General features: G+C 37.3%; 1 protein-coding gene and 1 non-coding gene across 2 annotated transcripts; one reads left to right on the top strand and one right to left on the bottom strand.

Moving 5' to 3' along the window:
- Positions 1 to 7,955: 7,955 nt before the first annotated feature.
- LOC145104688 (uncharacterized) lies at positions 7,956 to 8,285 on the bottom strand. Its single transcript, XM_079041885.1, has one exon. It carries the CDS (start codon positions 8,283 to 8,285, stop codon positions 7,956 to 7,958), a length of 330 nt encoding a protein of 109 aa, XP_078898011.1.
- Positions 8,286 to 12,704: 4,419 nt separating this feature from the next.
- On the top strand, positions 12,705 to 12,807 carry LOC145110121 (small nucleolar RNA R71). The gene has a single exon (XR_013709501.1). It is a non-coding gene; the product is annotated as a small nucleolar RNA R71 (small nucleolar RNA).
- Positions 12,808 to 15,752: the final 2,945 nt, after the last annotated feature.

Raw genomic sequence — 15,752 nt, 5'->3', positions numbered from 1 at the left:
TGATTTACTAAAGTTTAGTAAATATGGTTATACTTACAAGTTTAAGTATAATTCTGAAACATTGGAAAAGTCTCAATGTATGGCAGAACGAATGGGAAGAATCAAAGTAGGCAGAAAGATAAAAGTTTCTCAGATCTGAAAAGATGGGAGAGTACTTTAGTATCATGTTTGTGATCATCTTAATGATTTAGAAATCATATCACAATTAGTCCTATAAAGGTCATCTTAGTGCAATGTTATGACTAAGAAGAGGAGTCATGAATTGTTGAAATGGTTAGATCAGGAAGATGAGTCATACTTCGTTCCAAAACAATTCTTAGAGTCATACTCCAAGATTGTAACTTGAGTGACATATCTTAAAGAAAGGTTTAAAACACTTGTCAAATGTAAGAGTAAAAGTGTCCTACTCTTGTACATTTGAAATTGGTAAGTTGTGATGTTTTGGATAAAACAAAGACCAACTAAGGCCAAGTGTGTGAAGTGTTTGTCTTGATAAAGAATCTGCACTATCTCTTGAATATTTGGCAAGATAGTCTTATATGTTAAGAGGATAATGGGAGTCTTAAAGATCCTAAAAAGAATTTCAAGAACTAATCAAGAATAAAACCTGAGGTTCTTCACTAGCACACGACTTGAGGTTTATAACCTATCGTGTTGACATATTCTGTGCCCATTCCAGTTAAAGTTGGCTTTGCATAGGAGTTCTGAAAGTTCTCAATTGGTTGCATAACAACTTGGAAGCAATGGCAGGCCCTGTACTGCCAGGTGGCAAGAAGTTAAGATTGCATAAGTTCAGTCCATATGAGTTTGGATTTGTCATTATCCTTGTCTTGTGACTATGGTTTTGACGATTCACATGGATAAGAACACATACACCATAAAATCTAAGGGTCATAAGGTTTCTCTCCGATTCATGAAAATGATGGTGAGGAAACACTTCCACCAAGTAGATTTGAAGCAGATGGCAAAAGGTCTAAACAATTGAGACTATGATTACGGCATCCCTTTTCATAGTTCTGAAATTGTTTAGACACACATGCATGCTATCTAAGGAAAGGTGTATGGTTTTGATAAAGTTTTATCAAAGCATCTCGTATCAGAAATCTGAACTTTTGTAAGAAAGTTAATAAAGTATTGATTTCTAGAAGTCCAGCTCATTTCTGAGTACATGTCAAAGCTAGTGGGAGCATAAGTGTTATGCTAATAATCATCATGTTAGTGGGAGCATGATAATTATTGTTAGTGTTGCATGTTAGCAATGTTAATTATAGAAAACAAAAGTTTCAATTCGTGAGGCTGCAGGGATTGAAAAAGTTGTTTTGATATAATTAAGGGAGAGGATATACTTCATTTCAGTTCTAAAGGCTTAGATTGAGACCTTAATCATCTTTAGTCAAGAATATATATATGAATTTCATGTTGGATTGGTTCAACTTAAGGAAATTCTATATATTGCGTTCTCAAAATTCGATTATGATTACGGCATCCCTCTTCATAGTCAAATTTTGAAAACATGGCAAATAAAAATATTGTAGCAAAAGACTGGTCTAGAATCATGTCTTTATGTGAGACATCATGAATCGTGTACCATTTGCTTTGGGTACAGGATCAATTGCATGTGCTATAATATTTGTCATTTCTAAATTTTTCCAAATGCCCAGAGGCATTAAGAAGGGAAAAGGTCTAGAATTGGATATGACTAAAATGATTAAGCAATTGTCGAGGACAATCTGAGGTTTACCAAAGATTGGTTGCTCAGGGACAGTTGGAAGTATAGTGCTAATTTTGGAAGGACCATATTGACATATTCTGAAAAGAGGCATCTCTTGTTCAGAAGTGATAGTCAAAATGAGAATATGGAGTTGTCTCCATAGGTGGAAGTTATCTGTGTAAGATTAGAAAACTTAATGCAAGAAGCATGTCCAAAGCAATGTACTTTGAATATGAGACTTAGTTTCCATGGAGTTGATCTCCATTGGAATACCTTATAATGACCGTTGACAAGCCTTTGTGACTTTGTACATATTCATTACAGGAGGGTCAGTGCATATAAGTTTAAAATCTAAACAGATTTCGATAAATGATAGGAATTTGAAATTCTCACATTTTTCGATAAGGATTTGGGAGTGTGAAATTAGAATCATTGAAATTATGTTCAATTGGTTTATTTCACAAAGTAAGGATCATAGACAAACATAGAGTGCATACTTGGTGTATGGCAAAGCTATTTTTTACGAAAAACATAGTGTACATGCTTGGAGCATGGGACAACTAGTGTTTTTAATTCAAGTATAAAGTTGATAAAACCGAAACAATGAATAATGAATAATCAGTATGGTAATAAATAAAAGTGTTTATTTATATTCATAGGGTTTGATACCATATTTGATTCATTTATTCTTGTGTTTCACTTTGCATGTTTTGACTTCCAGAATAACTAAGCCGCTCTTCCTGAATGATTAAGTTATTCAAACCATCCACAGTCGTTCATATGTTGGAAGTAGATATGAATCAAGACTGTCATGGGTTGGTTTGTAGAGGTCCAAGTTGGTGGACAAAGTGGTGCTACAACACTCATGAGTGCTCATAAGTTCTGAGTATTGGATTCAACCCGCGCTCATTTGAATCACTTCATGGATTTTATCACGAGTGATCATGAGACGATAATATCTTATATTCTTCAATCCTAGAGATATGAGTTGTTACTATGAGTTGGTTATACATTGATTGCACAAAAACGCATTTGGTAACTCGATGTTATAAAACATGCCTTTGTGTATGATTCAACAAGTAGTAGAACAAGCCATATGAGTCGAAGTTTATCCATTCCTTTTACCTTCGGGATAAAAGTGATATATGTGGGCCCCTCGATGATTTAGCGATGACACATGTGAGTGCTTGGCCAAGCCAGGACTGATTTGATTTGTTCAATCAGTCAGTTATCATAAATCGAAAATCGGGAAACAACAAATGGACAGAGAGAATGATTATAATCCATGTCTCAGTCCATATGATATCTAGAATGGAGGAATATATGATCCCTTATCTAATGGACAAGTCATTGACAAAGGTCAGAGTTCATCGGCAAGGTCAGAGTTCGACAGCGGCTTTAAGAGCTACGATTGCCAGTTAGGTTTTGAAGTCATACTCAATAATAGTTTTAGACTTATCCAAGTGGGAGACTGTTGAATTAATGTCTAAGTCCATAACTATATTTGGTATGTACTTGACCCGACCCGGCATGGTCCATTTGGGTTGCACTTCACCGGCACAATTTATATGGATAGTCTTTTGAGAATAGTATATTTATGATTTATATTAATATATTATAAGTTCTAATATATTAATATGGAATAATATTATTTAATTAGTATTGATCAAGAATTAATTTAGAATTAATTAAGTGATCAAAAAGAACTAATTAAATATGGACTTTTATATATATGGAATGGGCCAAGTTCATTTAGATTGGGCTAAGCTTTCATGGATGGTCCATGGAGCTTTTAACCCATGGATCCTATGTAAATGAAAGGTCATGGGTATTAGGGTTTACATGGATGTAACCCTAATCCTCCATAATATATAAAGGTGTCCTTGGCTCACAAAATTGGAACAAGTGTGTGAAAAAAGTGTGGGCCGATTTTAGTGAGCATACATATTCTCTCAAGTTCTTCCAAGGTGTTTTGGTGATTTGTGATTCCACTTGAGGCTTCCACACTATTGGGGCTAAGCTCTTAAAGTTCAAGACTTCAAGCAACATCAAAGGTATGTCATCTAACTAGAACTTTGTAGTATAGTTGCTTCATAATATGCTAGTTAGGATGAAACCTTGGAATATTGATTATTTGCATGTCTAATAGAGAAAACATAGATCCAAGGTTTATAGGGTTGCATGTACACCATAGGAGTGTTAGAATGCTCAAAACCCAACAAAAAATTGCATGGTTTTTGCATCAATTAAGCTCCTTCACTTCTTCACTTTCATTGAACACTACAAAATAAGATCAAAGACTCGAGAAACACATGATCATTCGGTTAAACTAAAATAAAAATAAAAAATAAAAAGAAAAATTAAAAAGAAATAAAAAAGAAAAGAAAATGCAAACTCTCAAAAATCGAGTTGCCTCCCGATAAGCGCTTCTTTTCGAGGAGTCGTGAGCTGGACTCCTTCCCACTCTATGTTGTTGTGGTTGGGAGTGGGATCTCCATTTTGTCCTTTTGCTCTTTGCACCTGCGCTTTTATCCTTGAACCCGTCGAATGTATGCTTTCTTCGAGTTTTCTTTCTTCTTTTTGATCAGTTCTTTCTTCATGTTTACGTTTCATTCCCTTGCTTTTCCCTTTCATCTTCATATTCTTCTTCTCATCTTCTTTATGATCTTCTTTGTCTAACTCCATCTTTATAATTAATAGCTCCTTTAAATCTTCACCAATTTCTTCATCATTTATCTCACCATTATTACCTGAATCGTCTTCTTCTTCGTCACCTACCTCTTCTACTTGAGACTTGGGTGTAGTGAACACGGACACCTCAAATGTTATAGGAATTGAAGCTCTTGGTTTGGATGTAACATCCCAAAAACTCAAGGCCAAAATTTTCATTTTTAAATAAGTTATTATAAAACCAACAGTATAAGAAAACATTCATAATATCATGTCATGTCAAAACCAATGTAGAAATAATCAAACATGTTATCATAAACAATATCAGAGTGTAATCCCAAGGATCTCATGAGCGGAAAACCATAGTGTGATGCGCTGCGACCAAGCCGGATCCTTTCCATTGAAACGAAATACCTGAAACCAAAACTGTAAACCGTAAGCACGAAGCTTAGTGAGTTCCCCCATCATACCACATACCACATAATGCCTATCCATCGGTATCTTTCAACCGGTATCTGTCTGGCATAACTGGGAGCTGGACTCCCCTTCGGTATCTTTCAACCGGTACTCGGGAACTAACCTCCCCTTCGGTATCTTTCAACCGGTAACCGGGAGCTAACCTCCCCCTCGGTATCTTTCAACCGATATCCGGGGACTATTTCACCCTCTATCACTTTCACATAATAACATGTCATAAACATATTGGTTCCATGATAACATAGCATAAACATACTGAATCACATAATGGCATATCATAAACATACTGGTCACTTAATAACATATCATAAACATACTGCTCACATAATGGCATATCATAACCATACTGGTAACATAATAACATATCATAAACATACTGCTAGGCATGCATGGATTCTGTCCACCCCTTCGTTATCTTTCAACTGGTAACCGTCTTCGGTATCTTTCAACCGGTAACTGGGGACTATTGCACCCCTACTACTACTAACACATATCTCATGGCATCCCAGCATAATAAGCATATCAAATAATGGCAACCAGATAATTATCACAAAGACAATCATCTCAAACATAATCACCTACTGGTGGGCCGGCATTGGTGCCTTAGACCCACCCCTAGTGGAAGGTAACTCACCTCACACTGTTGAAGTCTCGCAGACTCAACCCCACACTACTGAAGTCCTGCAGACTCAATCCCAGCTGCTGGATGACAGATTCCCGAACTGTCAACACCAAAATAACACCCAATTAATAATTGGGTTCCAACACAAAAATCATAAATCCATGCTTGGGGTAAAAGACTGCTTTACCCCTATCTTAGCTTGATTCAAGCCCAATGCCCAATCCAAAGGCCCAACAGTCAACTACGAGTCAAAGCTCAACATATGGCCCAATTTTCCAAATTGGGCCCAAACCTTTACAAGGTCTTACCATAAGGCCCAACCATTTAGTCCAGTCCAACATTCAACATTCTAATGGCCCAATATCACATAATCATAAAGGCCCAAACTATGGCCCATCTATGGCCCAATTTTCCAAATTGGGCCCAACTCCTCATATGGTCCTTACTTCAAAGACCATTAATTATTCTAGTCCATTTGCTTGATCTTGGATGGCCCATTAATAATCCAATCATCAAGGCCCAATAGAAAGTCCCAACAATAAACCCAACTGAAATTAGGGTTTCTCATAAAATGACGATTAGGGTTAAGTGTTTCTCACTTAACCCATTAAGGACTTAATCCATTAAGTCCATCACTCTTCTAAATAACTCATGGTGTGATTGGGCTTAATAGACAATTCCGTTCTAATGGCCCAAATGTGGGTCCCGACAAGTCCAAGCCCATAAATCCAATATTAGGGTTTTCTAAACCCTAATTAGGATTTCCAATCCCATCTTAGCCTAATAGGCCCAAAACCAAGTCCTTAAGCCCATTAGGGTTTTCCTTAGGTCAATTAGGGTTTATTACGCCCATTAGTCACATGTTTGGGCTTTTGGGTCCATTAGGGCTTCACTGGGCCCATTAGGGTTTTAGTCCATTGTCCAAACATCTAACAAGCAATCCCAACACAACTAAGCACACCGCTACCCGACACGGCGGCCGGTGGCGGCAGCCACCACCCTACGGTGGTGGTTTTGAGTTTTCATTTCATTATTCTAGCCACTATTACAATTTTACAATGCTTAACTCAAAATAACATATCAACAGTAAAATGCACGAACAGCCACCTTGCGGTGGCCGGCGGTGGCGAGTGGCGGCGGCCACCATGGTGGTTTCTCCTTGAGCTTTTCTGATCAGCAACAACACACACACTCACTCCAGGAACACGACACCACCAGTTTATGTACTCGATCGGCGAACTTGTGGCGGCACATGGTGGTTGAAGATGACAACCACCACCCTACGGTGGTGGTGACGGGTAATCTTGCTTCTCTGCACAAAATAACACCCATACACCACTGTTAGCACCATAAGCAGCCCATAAAGGCAGACACGTACGCATTCAACCACCTACAGGGTGGCGGACATCGTCGGAACGCCATAGAAATGGCGAACAACGGCGGTTACGCCCCTAACACGATGATTACAGTCCCGAACAACTAAAAGGGATGAAAGAAATGAGAGATGGCCTCACCGTGACCATTCCGATCGCGCACGACTCGCGTTTTCCATTCACAGCTTCATCTTCATTCTTGGTGAAGTTCCCGGTCATTCACAGCTCTCCAGGCGGCATCAGGTGGCGGGACGACGGTGTTCGTCGACGAGGCAGCAGGCGGAACCGGGCTGTCGGGGGTCGGTGACACAAACGGTGGCTGAGGAGCTTCAAAGGTGGCGGTGGCTACCGAAAGTGAAGAAGGATGTGGCGGCTGCAGTTGCTTGTGTTGGGGTTAGGGTTAGACGGGTGGTGATAGCTATATACCCCCGTCCCATTTCATCTTCTTCCATAATATCGCCTTTAGTCCCTCCCTTCCCATATTCTTTCAAAAGGGAGCCCATAAATTACCATTTAAACCCTGCCTCTTGAAAACCTTTACAAATTAAATCCAATTTTTACCAAGTAACTCCTCCCTCTATATTTATCTTCAAATGAAGTCCAGAATTTACGCTTTAGCCCCTAACTTCAAAATCCTTTATAAACTAATCCGAAAATTATATTGTTAACCCCTTAAACCTACTCCTTGCTACATTATTCCGCTTTTAGGGCCACTATAGATTCATTAATTTACTTATTTATTTATTAAATAAATGGGGTGTTACATTGGAACATTTTAATTTTGCCACATGAGGTTTCTCCAAAACTTTCAACGTTTCTTCCATAAGTTTTTCATCTCTTTTAACTCATTAAGATTTTCTCTTTCCAAATTATTCATCCTTAGCACTTTATTTCTTGACTCGTTATAACTCACTTTTGGATTCATTTCAAAAGTGATTTATTCATCTTCTACTCGAAGTGTGAGCTTTGAGTTATGAATGTCAACTAGGGCTCTTTCGATACTCAAGAGCGGTCTTCCCAAAATTATGGGAAGGTTTTCATCTTCTTTCATGTCCAATACCATCAAGTCAACTCGAAAAATAAATTTCCCCACTTTCACGAACTAATCCTCAATGATTCCACGTGGGTTAGTGATTGAGTGATCCACCATTCGAAGTTTCATATTTGTTTTTTGGAGTCTTGGTAGACCGAACTTCCTATAGAAAGAATATGGCATAAGATTGATGCTTGCCCCTGAATCGGCTAAAGCATTTATGGAGGTAGAATTGCCAAATTCACAAGGCAAAGTTAGCTGGCCCAGATCTCCCATTTTGATTGGCAACCCATTGATCATTGCATCTGAACATAACTCATTTAGCACGATTGTGGCTGCTTTCTCCAACTCTTTTCTATTAGTCATAACATTTTTAGAAAACTTAGGAAGCTTTGCCATGGATTTAAGGAAGGGAGCGTTAATTGAGAGAGATATTACTTGTTCCATGAACTTCTTCTGTTCTGGATCCAGATTATGCTGAATAGCTCAAGATGGGAATGGTAAAGGAGACTGGTACGATTTTAAAGGAGAATAATTTTGATTCTCTAGTAACCACGACGTGGCAAGGTCACCACGACGTGGTGAATCATCAGAACTCGAGTCGGATTTTTCTTTTTGTTGTTCGGGCTTCTCTTCTTCCAAATATGAATTAGGCTTCTTAGTAGTTGTATGATGGATCATTAATGGCTCATAAGGAACTTCTTCTTTAGTGTAAATCACCATTACATGAGGTTGTGATTTTGGGTCAGGATTTCTAGGAGGTAACCTATCGTTAACAAGTGTCGTTAATTGGTCTAGCTGAGTCTCAATGTTCTTGATGGAAGATTGAAGATTTCTCACATTAGCATTAGTAGTATCTTGTCTTTTTTTAGAGGCTTCCATAAACCTATTAAGTATTGACTCAAAAGCCAATTTCTTCTCGGGTGGTGGTTGTTCTTTTTGGTAGTAGTCTCGACCGGTTTATCTATATTTCTCGTCCCATTGCTTATTGTACTCATAATAAGGCAACCAATCCTTTTTCGAATTTCTCCAATCTTCATCATATTTGTCAACACTAGTGTAAAACACTTCCGCTTTCTTATTCCCGTGCTCAGCTAAATCGCAATCCTTCGTTAAATGTGACCCATGGTGATTGTCACATTTAACTCTTATGTCGTGTATAGATTGATCCAATTTCGTCATTCGCCTGTCCATATTCTCTATTTTAGAATTGATTGCAGCTGTTGGAGCATGGAAATGCTCTACTAATAATGAGTGATAGTTAGGTTATTTATTTCCCTTTATTGTATTGTTGGTATTTTTCTCTCTCCTATATAAAGAGAGAGTTGGTCATTTTTATTAGTAAGAGTGCACAATGTAGTTTTCTAAAGAGAGAGAAAGTGGTGGGATCTCTCCCACCAAGGGAGAGTCTTCTCTCCCACCAATGTTCTTGTATTGTAATATTTTATCTCTCTTTTCTATTCTATGGAATTTCTCATCATATGTTCATTTTTATATCTGTTAAATCTCGAGATATTATTCTTCCGCATCCACCGATCGTTTAGAATGGGTCTCAACAATTGGTATCAGAGCCGTACCTTGAAGGTTCAAGCGACTAGTTCAAGGGAACGACTCCCATTCGGTGATTATCTTGAAGATTTTTCGGGTTCAAACCGGAAATTTTTATGATGAGTTTTTTTTTGGTGTTGATTCGTGCTTAGAAGAATAAAAAATAGTTGCTGATGTTCGTCCAAATCTTCTGGTGGAAAATCAAGTTCATAAAAGTATTTTATGTTGTTGTTGAAGAAAAGAAGAAGAAAAAGGAAGAAAAAGATTTTTGTGGTCTCTAAAACTGTGAAGAATTTGCTCCAGGGAGTTTATGTTCTTGGAAAGGAGACACAAAATATCTTGGGCTTATTATTGAAGAAAGTGGAGATTCTTGTGAAGATTTCATTTCCCATCAACTTCTCTTGGTCTTCATAAATGGGTATGATATTCACATCCTTCAAAACAATGTTGCTGTGAATCTTAATTGTGTAGAGGTTGGATGTAATATAGTGTTTTTATAAAGTCACTTGTCCTTTTTACTCTATCTGGAAAGAGCCTTCAACATTTATTTGCCTTCCCAAGTAAAAAGCATGTGACTTTGACCCATCCCATCAACTTTTGTCCCTTAAAACCTCTTGCACACTCCACATTTTGCCTTCCCAAGACCTCTTTTTGACCCAAAATGTTTTAAAAAAGATTCCCCTAATTAAAAGATGAATAAATGGCCTTTTTGGTATCATTTTCTTCATGAAAAATAGCATTTTTCGTCATCAAAATACCCCTTCTCGGCTCCCTGAACCGCAACCAAAAACTGCCTATCGGAGCCTCCTAAGAAGCCTCCCCGGTACCCCTCTCAGCCTTAGTACCGCAACCCCTCTCAGCCTAGTACCGCAACCTTCTGAGTCTTATCCGAGAGACCGCAACCTTCTTTTCTTAGTCTTCTCGGACCGCAGCCTCTCTTCTTGCTTCTGACCGAAGTCTCGGATCCTGCTCGAATCGCAATCCCTTCTGCCCTTCGCACCGCAGATGCAATCCGCAGTTACCCGTGCACCGCAGCCATCTTCTTTTCTCTTGACCGCAACCCCCTTGCAGACTCTTCACTTCGGTACCTACTCCTCTCACCCGCAGCTACTACCTCCATCCGCAACTGACCCCTCTCATTGCGGTACTTCCCCTCCTAATCTGTAACCCTTCTCAGCCCCGCAATCACTTCTTCTCACTGCCGTCCCCCTTCCTCTACCTTCTCTTTTCTTCCTCCTTCCTCCTTCAGCCCTCCTTATTCCTCCTTCAGCCTTCAGTCCTCCTTATTCCTCCTTCCTTCCTCCCCCCTCATTCATTCCTTCCTTCCTTCCTTCCTTCCTTCCTTCCCTCTCATCAGCCCCTCCCCCTTTTTTAAGCCTTTTTTTTAACTCCATTTATTTTTTTTAACACCATTTTTTTTACAACAATTTTTTTCTTTTTCTTTTCAGTTTTTATTTATTTATTTATTTAGTCATCTTTTTTAAACTATTTTTTCAGCCAATTTTTTTATTTAGCAATTTTTTTTTATTAAAACCAATTATTTCTGTGTACCCAATTATTTTTTTACAACCAATTTTTGCCACAACCCAACCTTGGATAGTCACATTGGTTCACTTCATGTCGATTATATTGGAAGAATTTTTTACATGAAGATTACTCCATACTGTAGTCGGACTTCATATTATTCTTTATGACGTTTGCACCGCAACGGTGCCTGATCAACAAAGTTGTTTCGCATTCTTCGCTTTATGGGATTTTTATGACTTGCCGCCCTTGATCTTCGGTTGACAAATCATGTATCTTGAGCATGTGGACTTTATTTTCTATTGAAGACCAGTTCGAGAGTTCCGACACCCCAGTTTGGGTATATCGGTATCTTTTCGGCATATCATAGATTATTTTTTCATGCAGAGTTGTTCTCGTTTCTACGGTATTTGTTTGAGAAGTTTTCAGCGGCTGAATCCGCCAGCTACATATGACCGCAGAGTATTTATTTTACTCTCATTCTCGTATCTTATCGAGACCCTTCATACATCTAGGGAGAGCCTTCCTTAGCTCTTGGTATCCGACACTCTCCATCCCGATGATATATTTTTATTTTTGATATCCGGTCATTCGTTATCAAAAATAGGGAGAGAATATTATGATATCATCCGGATATGGTTTTTATGATTGTTTGAGTTTGGATTTTTGAAGACTTCTGAAGATGATGATTTATTTAGTGATGCGATGTGGCACTATTTTTGATATTTTTGATCAAATTTTTGGCATTGCTAGACCGTGTCTTTGGATTCACGTTATTTATTATTCGGACTTCACTCATGGATGCTTCACATTTTTAGCAGGTTATTCTTTGAATAATTTTGGGTGTATTATGATTCGAGAACTCGAGATGTTTTTCAAATTTTTTGAAGACGAAGTGTTTCTTTTATTGGATCTTCTACTTGCTCATGGTGCCTATGACTAGTTTAAATATTTGGATCTTTTTTTTTCTGCTTCATTGGTGGTGCTTTGAAGCCGAAGACCTTCACTGTTTAGAGATTCATGGCCAGTTTCAGACATCACAGACACTTCCGAGTTTCAGAGACATTTCAGCATTTGGTTCTCATTATGTTTCATTTTATTACCACACTTGCTAGCCGGTTACTGTATTTTAGCCTTTTATCACTTCATTTGTATCCCCCACTATTTGTAAGCATTTAGGGAGAGAATGTTGGAGCATGGAAATGCTCTACAAATAATGAGTGATAGTTAGGTTATTTATTTCTCTTTATTGTATTGTTGGTATTTTTCTCTCTCCTATATAAAGAGAGAGTTGGTCATTTTTATTAGTAAGAGTGCACAATATAGTTTTCTAGAGAGAGAGAAAGTGGTGGGATCTCTCCCACCAAGGGAGAGTCTTCTCTCCCACCAATGTTCTTGTATTGTAATATTTTATCTCTCTTTTATAATCTATGGAATTTCTCATCATATATTCTTCATGTTCTTCATTTTTATATCCGTTAAATCTCGAGATATTATTTTTCCGCATCCACCGATCGTTTAAAATGGGTCTCAACAACAGCCATGTTCTCCTTCCCTTCATCTCATTTACCTCTAGTAACATCTTCTCAAGGGTTATGATATTCACGTGAGTGATTTGCAAATTCCTCAATTAACTCTTTAATGGTGGCCAGTTCATTCTTTGTCATTGGTCTTTGAGAGTCAAGAAATTGTCTCGTTATAACATTCACCCCATCATAGAAAATATACACTTCTTGTTGGACATTTAGATCATGTTGAGGACAACTCCCAAGCAACCCTTTGTATCTCTCCCATACTTCATATAAGGATTATCGTTTTGTTGGAAATTAGCAATCTTCTTTTTGAGTTTGGATATCTTTGAAGGCGAGATGAATTGCTCAATGAAGGCTTCACGAAGATGGGCCCAAGTAGTAATGGATTCGGGCGCGAGTGATTTCAACCAAACATTAGCTTCACTGGTAAGTGTCACCGGAAGCATCCTAAGTAATACTGAGTCTCGTGTCATGTTTGGAACATTGAAGTAGTTTCTAATGTCCTTTATTTCATCGATGTGTTTGAATGCGTCTTCGTATTCTTTCACAGAAAAAGGTATGTCCTTAAGCATTGATAGAATGTGCCCCTTGAGCTCAAAACCTCTTTTATATGGAATCTCGGGCGGCACAAGACCTGGTCCATTATCTTCAGGAATCTGCTTCTTGTAATCTCCCATAGTTATTTTTGTGAAATCTGCTATCTCTTTAACCTCAATTTTTATCTCATCTTCTGAACTTCCTTCGGTAGATGTTTCTGTCTCGTATCCTTGTTCTTTCTTGCTTGGAGTCTTTTCGAAAAGTTCAAATTTTTAGATTGAAAAATGTTGCTAGACTCGCCGACCTTTTTGTCTTTCTTCTTGTGGAAAGCTGATTTTGGATTTTTCAATGGTGGAATTATTGGAGTGTTGGATCCTCGAGTCATAAATCACTGAAACAAAAATAAAATAAAACAAAACGCATAAAATGAATAAAAAACTAATGATTGACTGAAACGTAACCACGACGTGGCTAAGATGACCATGACGTGGCTAAGATTATCACGACGTGGTTGTTGCTTAGACACACAAATAATTTTTTGCGGTTTTTACCTCACAAAAATGATCGAAAAACTAAAAGCAATTAAACTAAAAATCAAATAAGTCGTACCCCGACAACGACGCCAAAAAACTTGATGTGCACAAAAGTACCTACTTGTTTTAAATTTATAACCTAACTAACTTAACTAATATATGTACCTATAGGCGGTGTACCTCGTCGAATTATAGAATAGCTTGAGTTAGTCGGGTGTCGAACACATGAAACAAAATTTCATTAATTAATATAACTACTTCTAATTAAAATACGAAAACAAACTCAAATTGGGGGTTTTTACTGATTTTTCAAGATCAGAAGAACTTAATTCATATCACTACCAAATTACCAACTAAGCAAGCAAATAAAAACGAATTTACTTCAAGATTAAAGCGTACTTCTGTTCAGTTCCGATTTCCCCTTCTCCTATGGTTTATTTCTAGTGGATTGAATATATTGATTACCAATTTGTTAACTATCTAGTATGATCAAATATCTGGACATAATAATTTATGAATTACCATGCAATGATCAAGCACAAGTTAAACACCAAATTGATAATGAGCACAACTTGGACGATGAATGATAGTTTTTTCTTTCCTATGATCAAGCTAAGTAACCAAGCTCAAATTAAGATTAATTATGCTCTCTAACACAATTAAAGTTACTAACTTTGATTACTTTATCTAAGATGTGATTAATCCTAACTCTAATTATTTAATGATCATAAATAATTAGGTGACAAATTCATGCAATTAGAATGATCAACTAACACACATAACTTGATTAAATAGCAATATAAACTAGAACTAAAACATGCTAGGGTTTAATTATCAAACACAAGTAAAATCAACATATATCATCCATAAATCGAAATTAACACATAACGATTAGGTCCGTCTTTACCAAACAGAAGTATAAGGTTTTTAGCCTCTCATAATAACATAAAAACAGACGAAATCGATGCAAATAAAACTAGACATGAGTATGTTATCAAATAGATTAGATCTATGTATAATTCTTCTATATATCTTCAACTCGAGAGCTTTAATCGATTCATGATCTTCTCCATGGTTTCCTGGGGGTTTTTGTCATAATCCTTCTCAGAAAATCGGTTGGAAGTCCCTACATTCGACCTAATGATCAGATATATATAGTTTCCGTATATCTAATCACCATGACGTGGATAAAAGGCACCATGTCATGGTCTTCATGGATATCCCATATTCTCCAAGTCAGCTCATTGGGCGAGAATCTTCCATTCGCCATGTCGTGGTGGATGGTCACCATGTCGTGGTCTTCTATCTTCAAGTCTTCTTTTTCTTCTTTCTGACTTAGCCCATATTTTCCTGTTTCCAGTTCCTCATTTTCTTCCTTTTCATTCCGAGCATGCTTTTGCTACTACAAAACATATTTCAAACATAATAAGTACCTTATGTCCTAAAATAAATATAATTGTAGCTAAAAGTATTAGAAATATGTACAAAATACATGACTAAATATGCACATATCAACGGTTCCTACCCCAACAACAAAATTCTTTACAAAAGAAACTTTATAACTTAACACATTCAACCCTTTTCTAGAAAAAGATTACAATCCCCTAAAATACTCATTGCTTTAATAATTTCATTATTAATTATTGTTAAACTTATTTGTTTAATTATTATTTCATCTTTATTTATAATTTAATCATTTAAATTTATTTAATACTTTTTATTCGTTTCATTCGCCGATATTATCCTTTAGAATATTTCTCCTTAATTTTATGATTATTCTTATTAATTATAAACCGTTTTCTGAACTACTAACAAGAAATAGGTCATTACAGAATCAAACTTTGTCCTTAAAGTCCGCTGCCACAAACAAGTCGAGGTAATGCTTCCTATCTCATCCTCGGGTTCCCAAGTCCACTCGGAACCCTTCCAGTGCTGCCATTGAACCTTTACCAAACCCACCACCTTGTTGTGCAAGGTCAACGTCTTTTTATCGAGAATCACAATCGGACTCTCTACATAATTTAGGTGATCATCGACCTAAATTTCGTCCAAGGGCACCACTATAGAATCATCAGAAAAAAATTCCATAGTTGAATGACATGGAAAGTGTTGTGGATCGGACTAAGCTCATCAAACAGGTCCAACCGATACGCAACGTTGCCTACTCCGACGATAATCCTGTAGGGACCAAT

Source organism: Lactuca virosa, chromosome 4 (assembly GCF_052849685.1).
Source record: "Lactuca virosa cultivar CGN04683 chromosome 4, Lactuca_virosa_CGN04683_v6, whole genome shotgun sequence".
NCBI classification, from domain to species: domain Eukaryota; kingdom Viridiplantae; phylum Streptophyta; class Magnoliopsida; order Asterales; family Asteraceae; genus Lactuca; species Lactuca virosa.
The sequence above is the reverse complement of the archived record's forward strand: the minus strand, read 5'-3'. Positions and strand labels throughout refer to the sequence as shown.

What these genes read in the sequence shown, in the direction of transcription:
- LOC145104688 (XM_079041885.1), bottom strand. Translation starts at nt 8,285, where the DNA reads ATGGCAAAGCTTCCTAAGTTTTCTAAAAATGTTATGACTAATAGAAAA.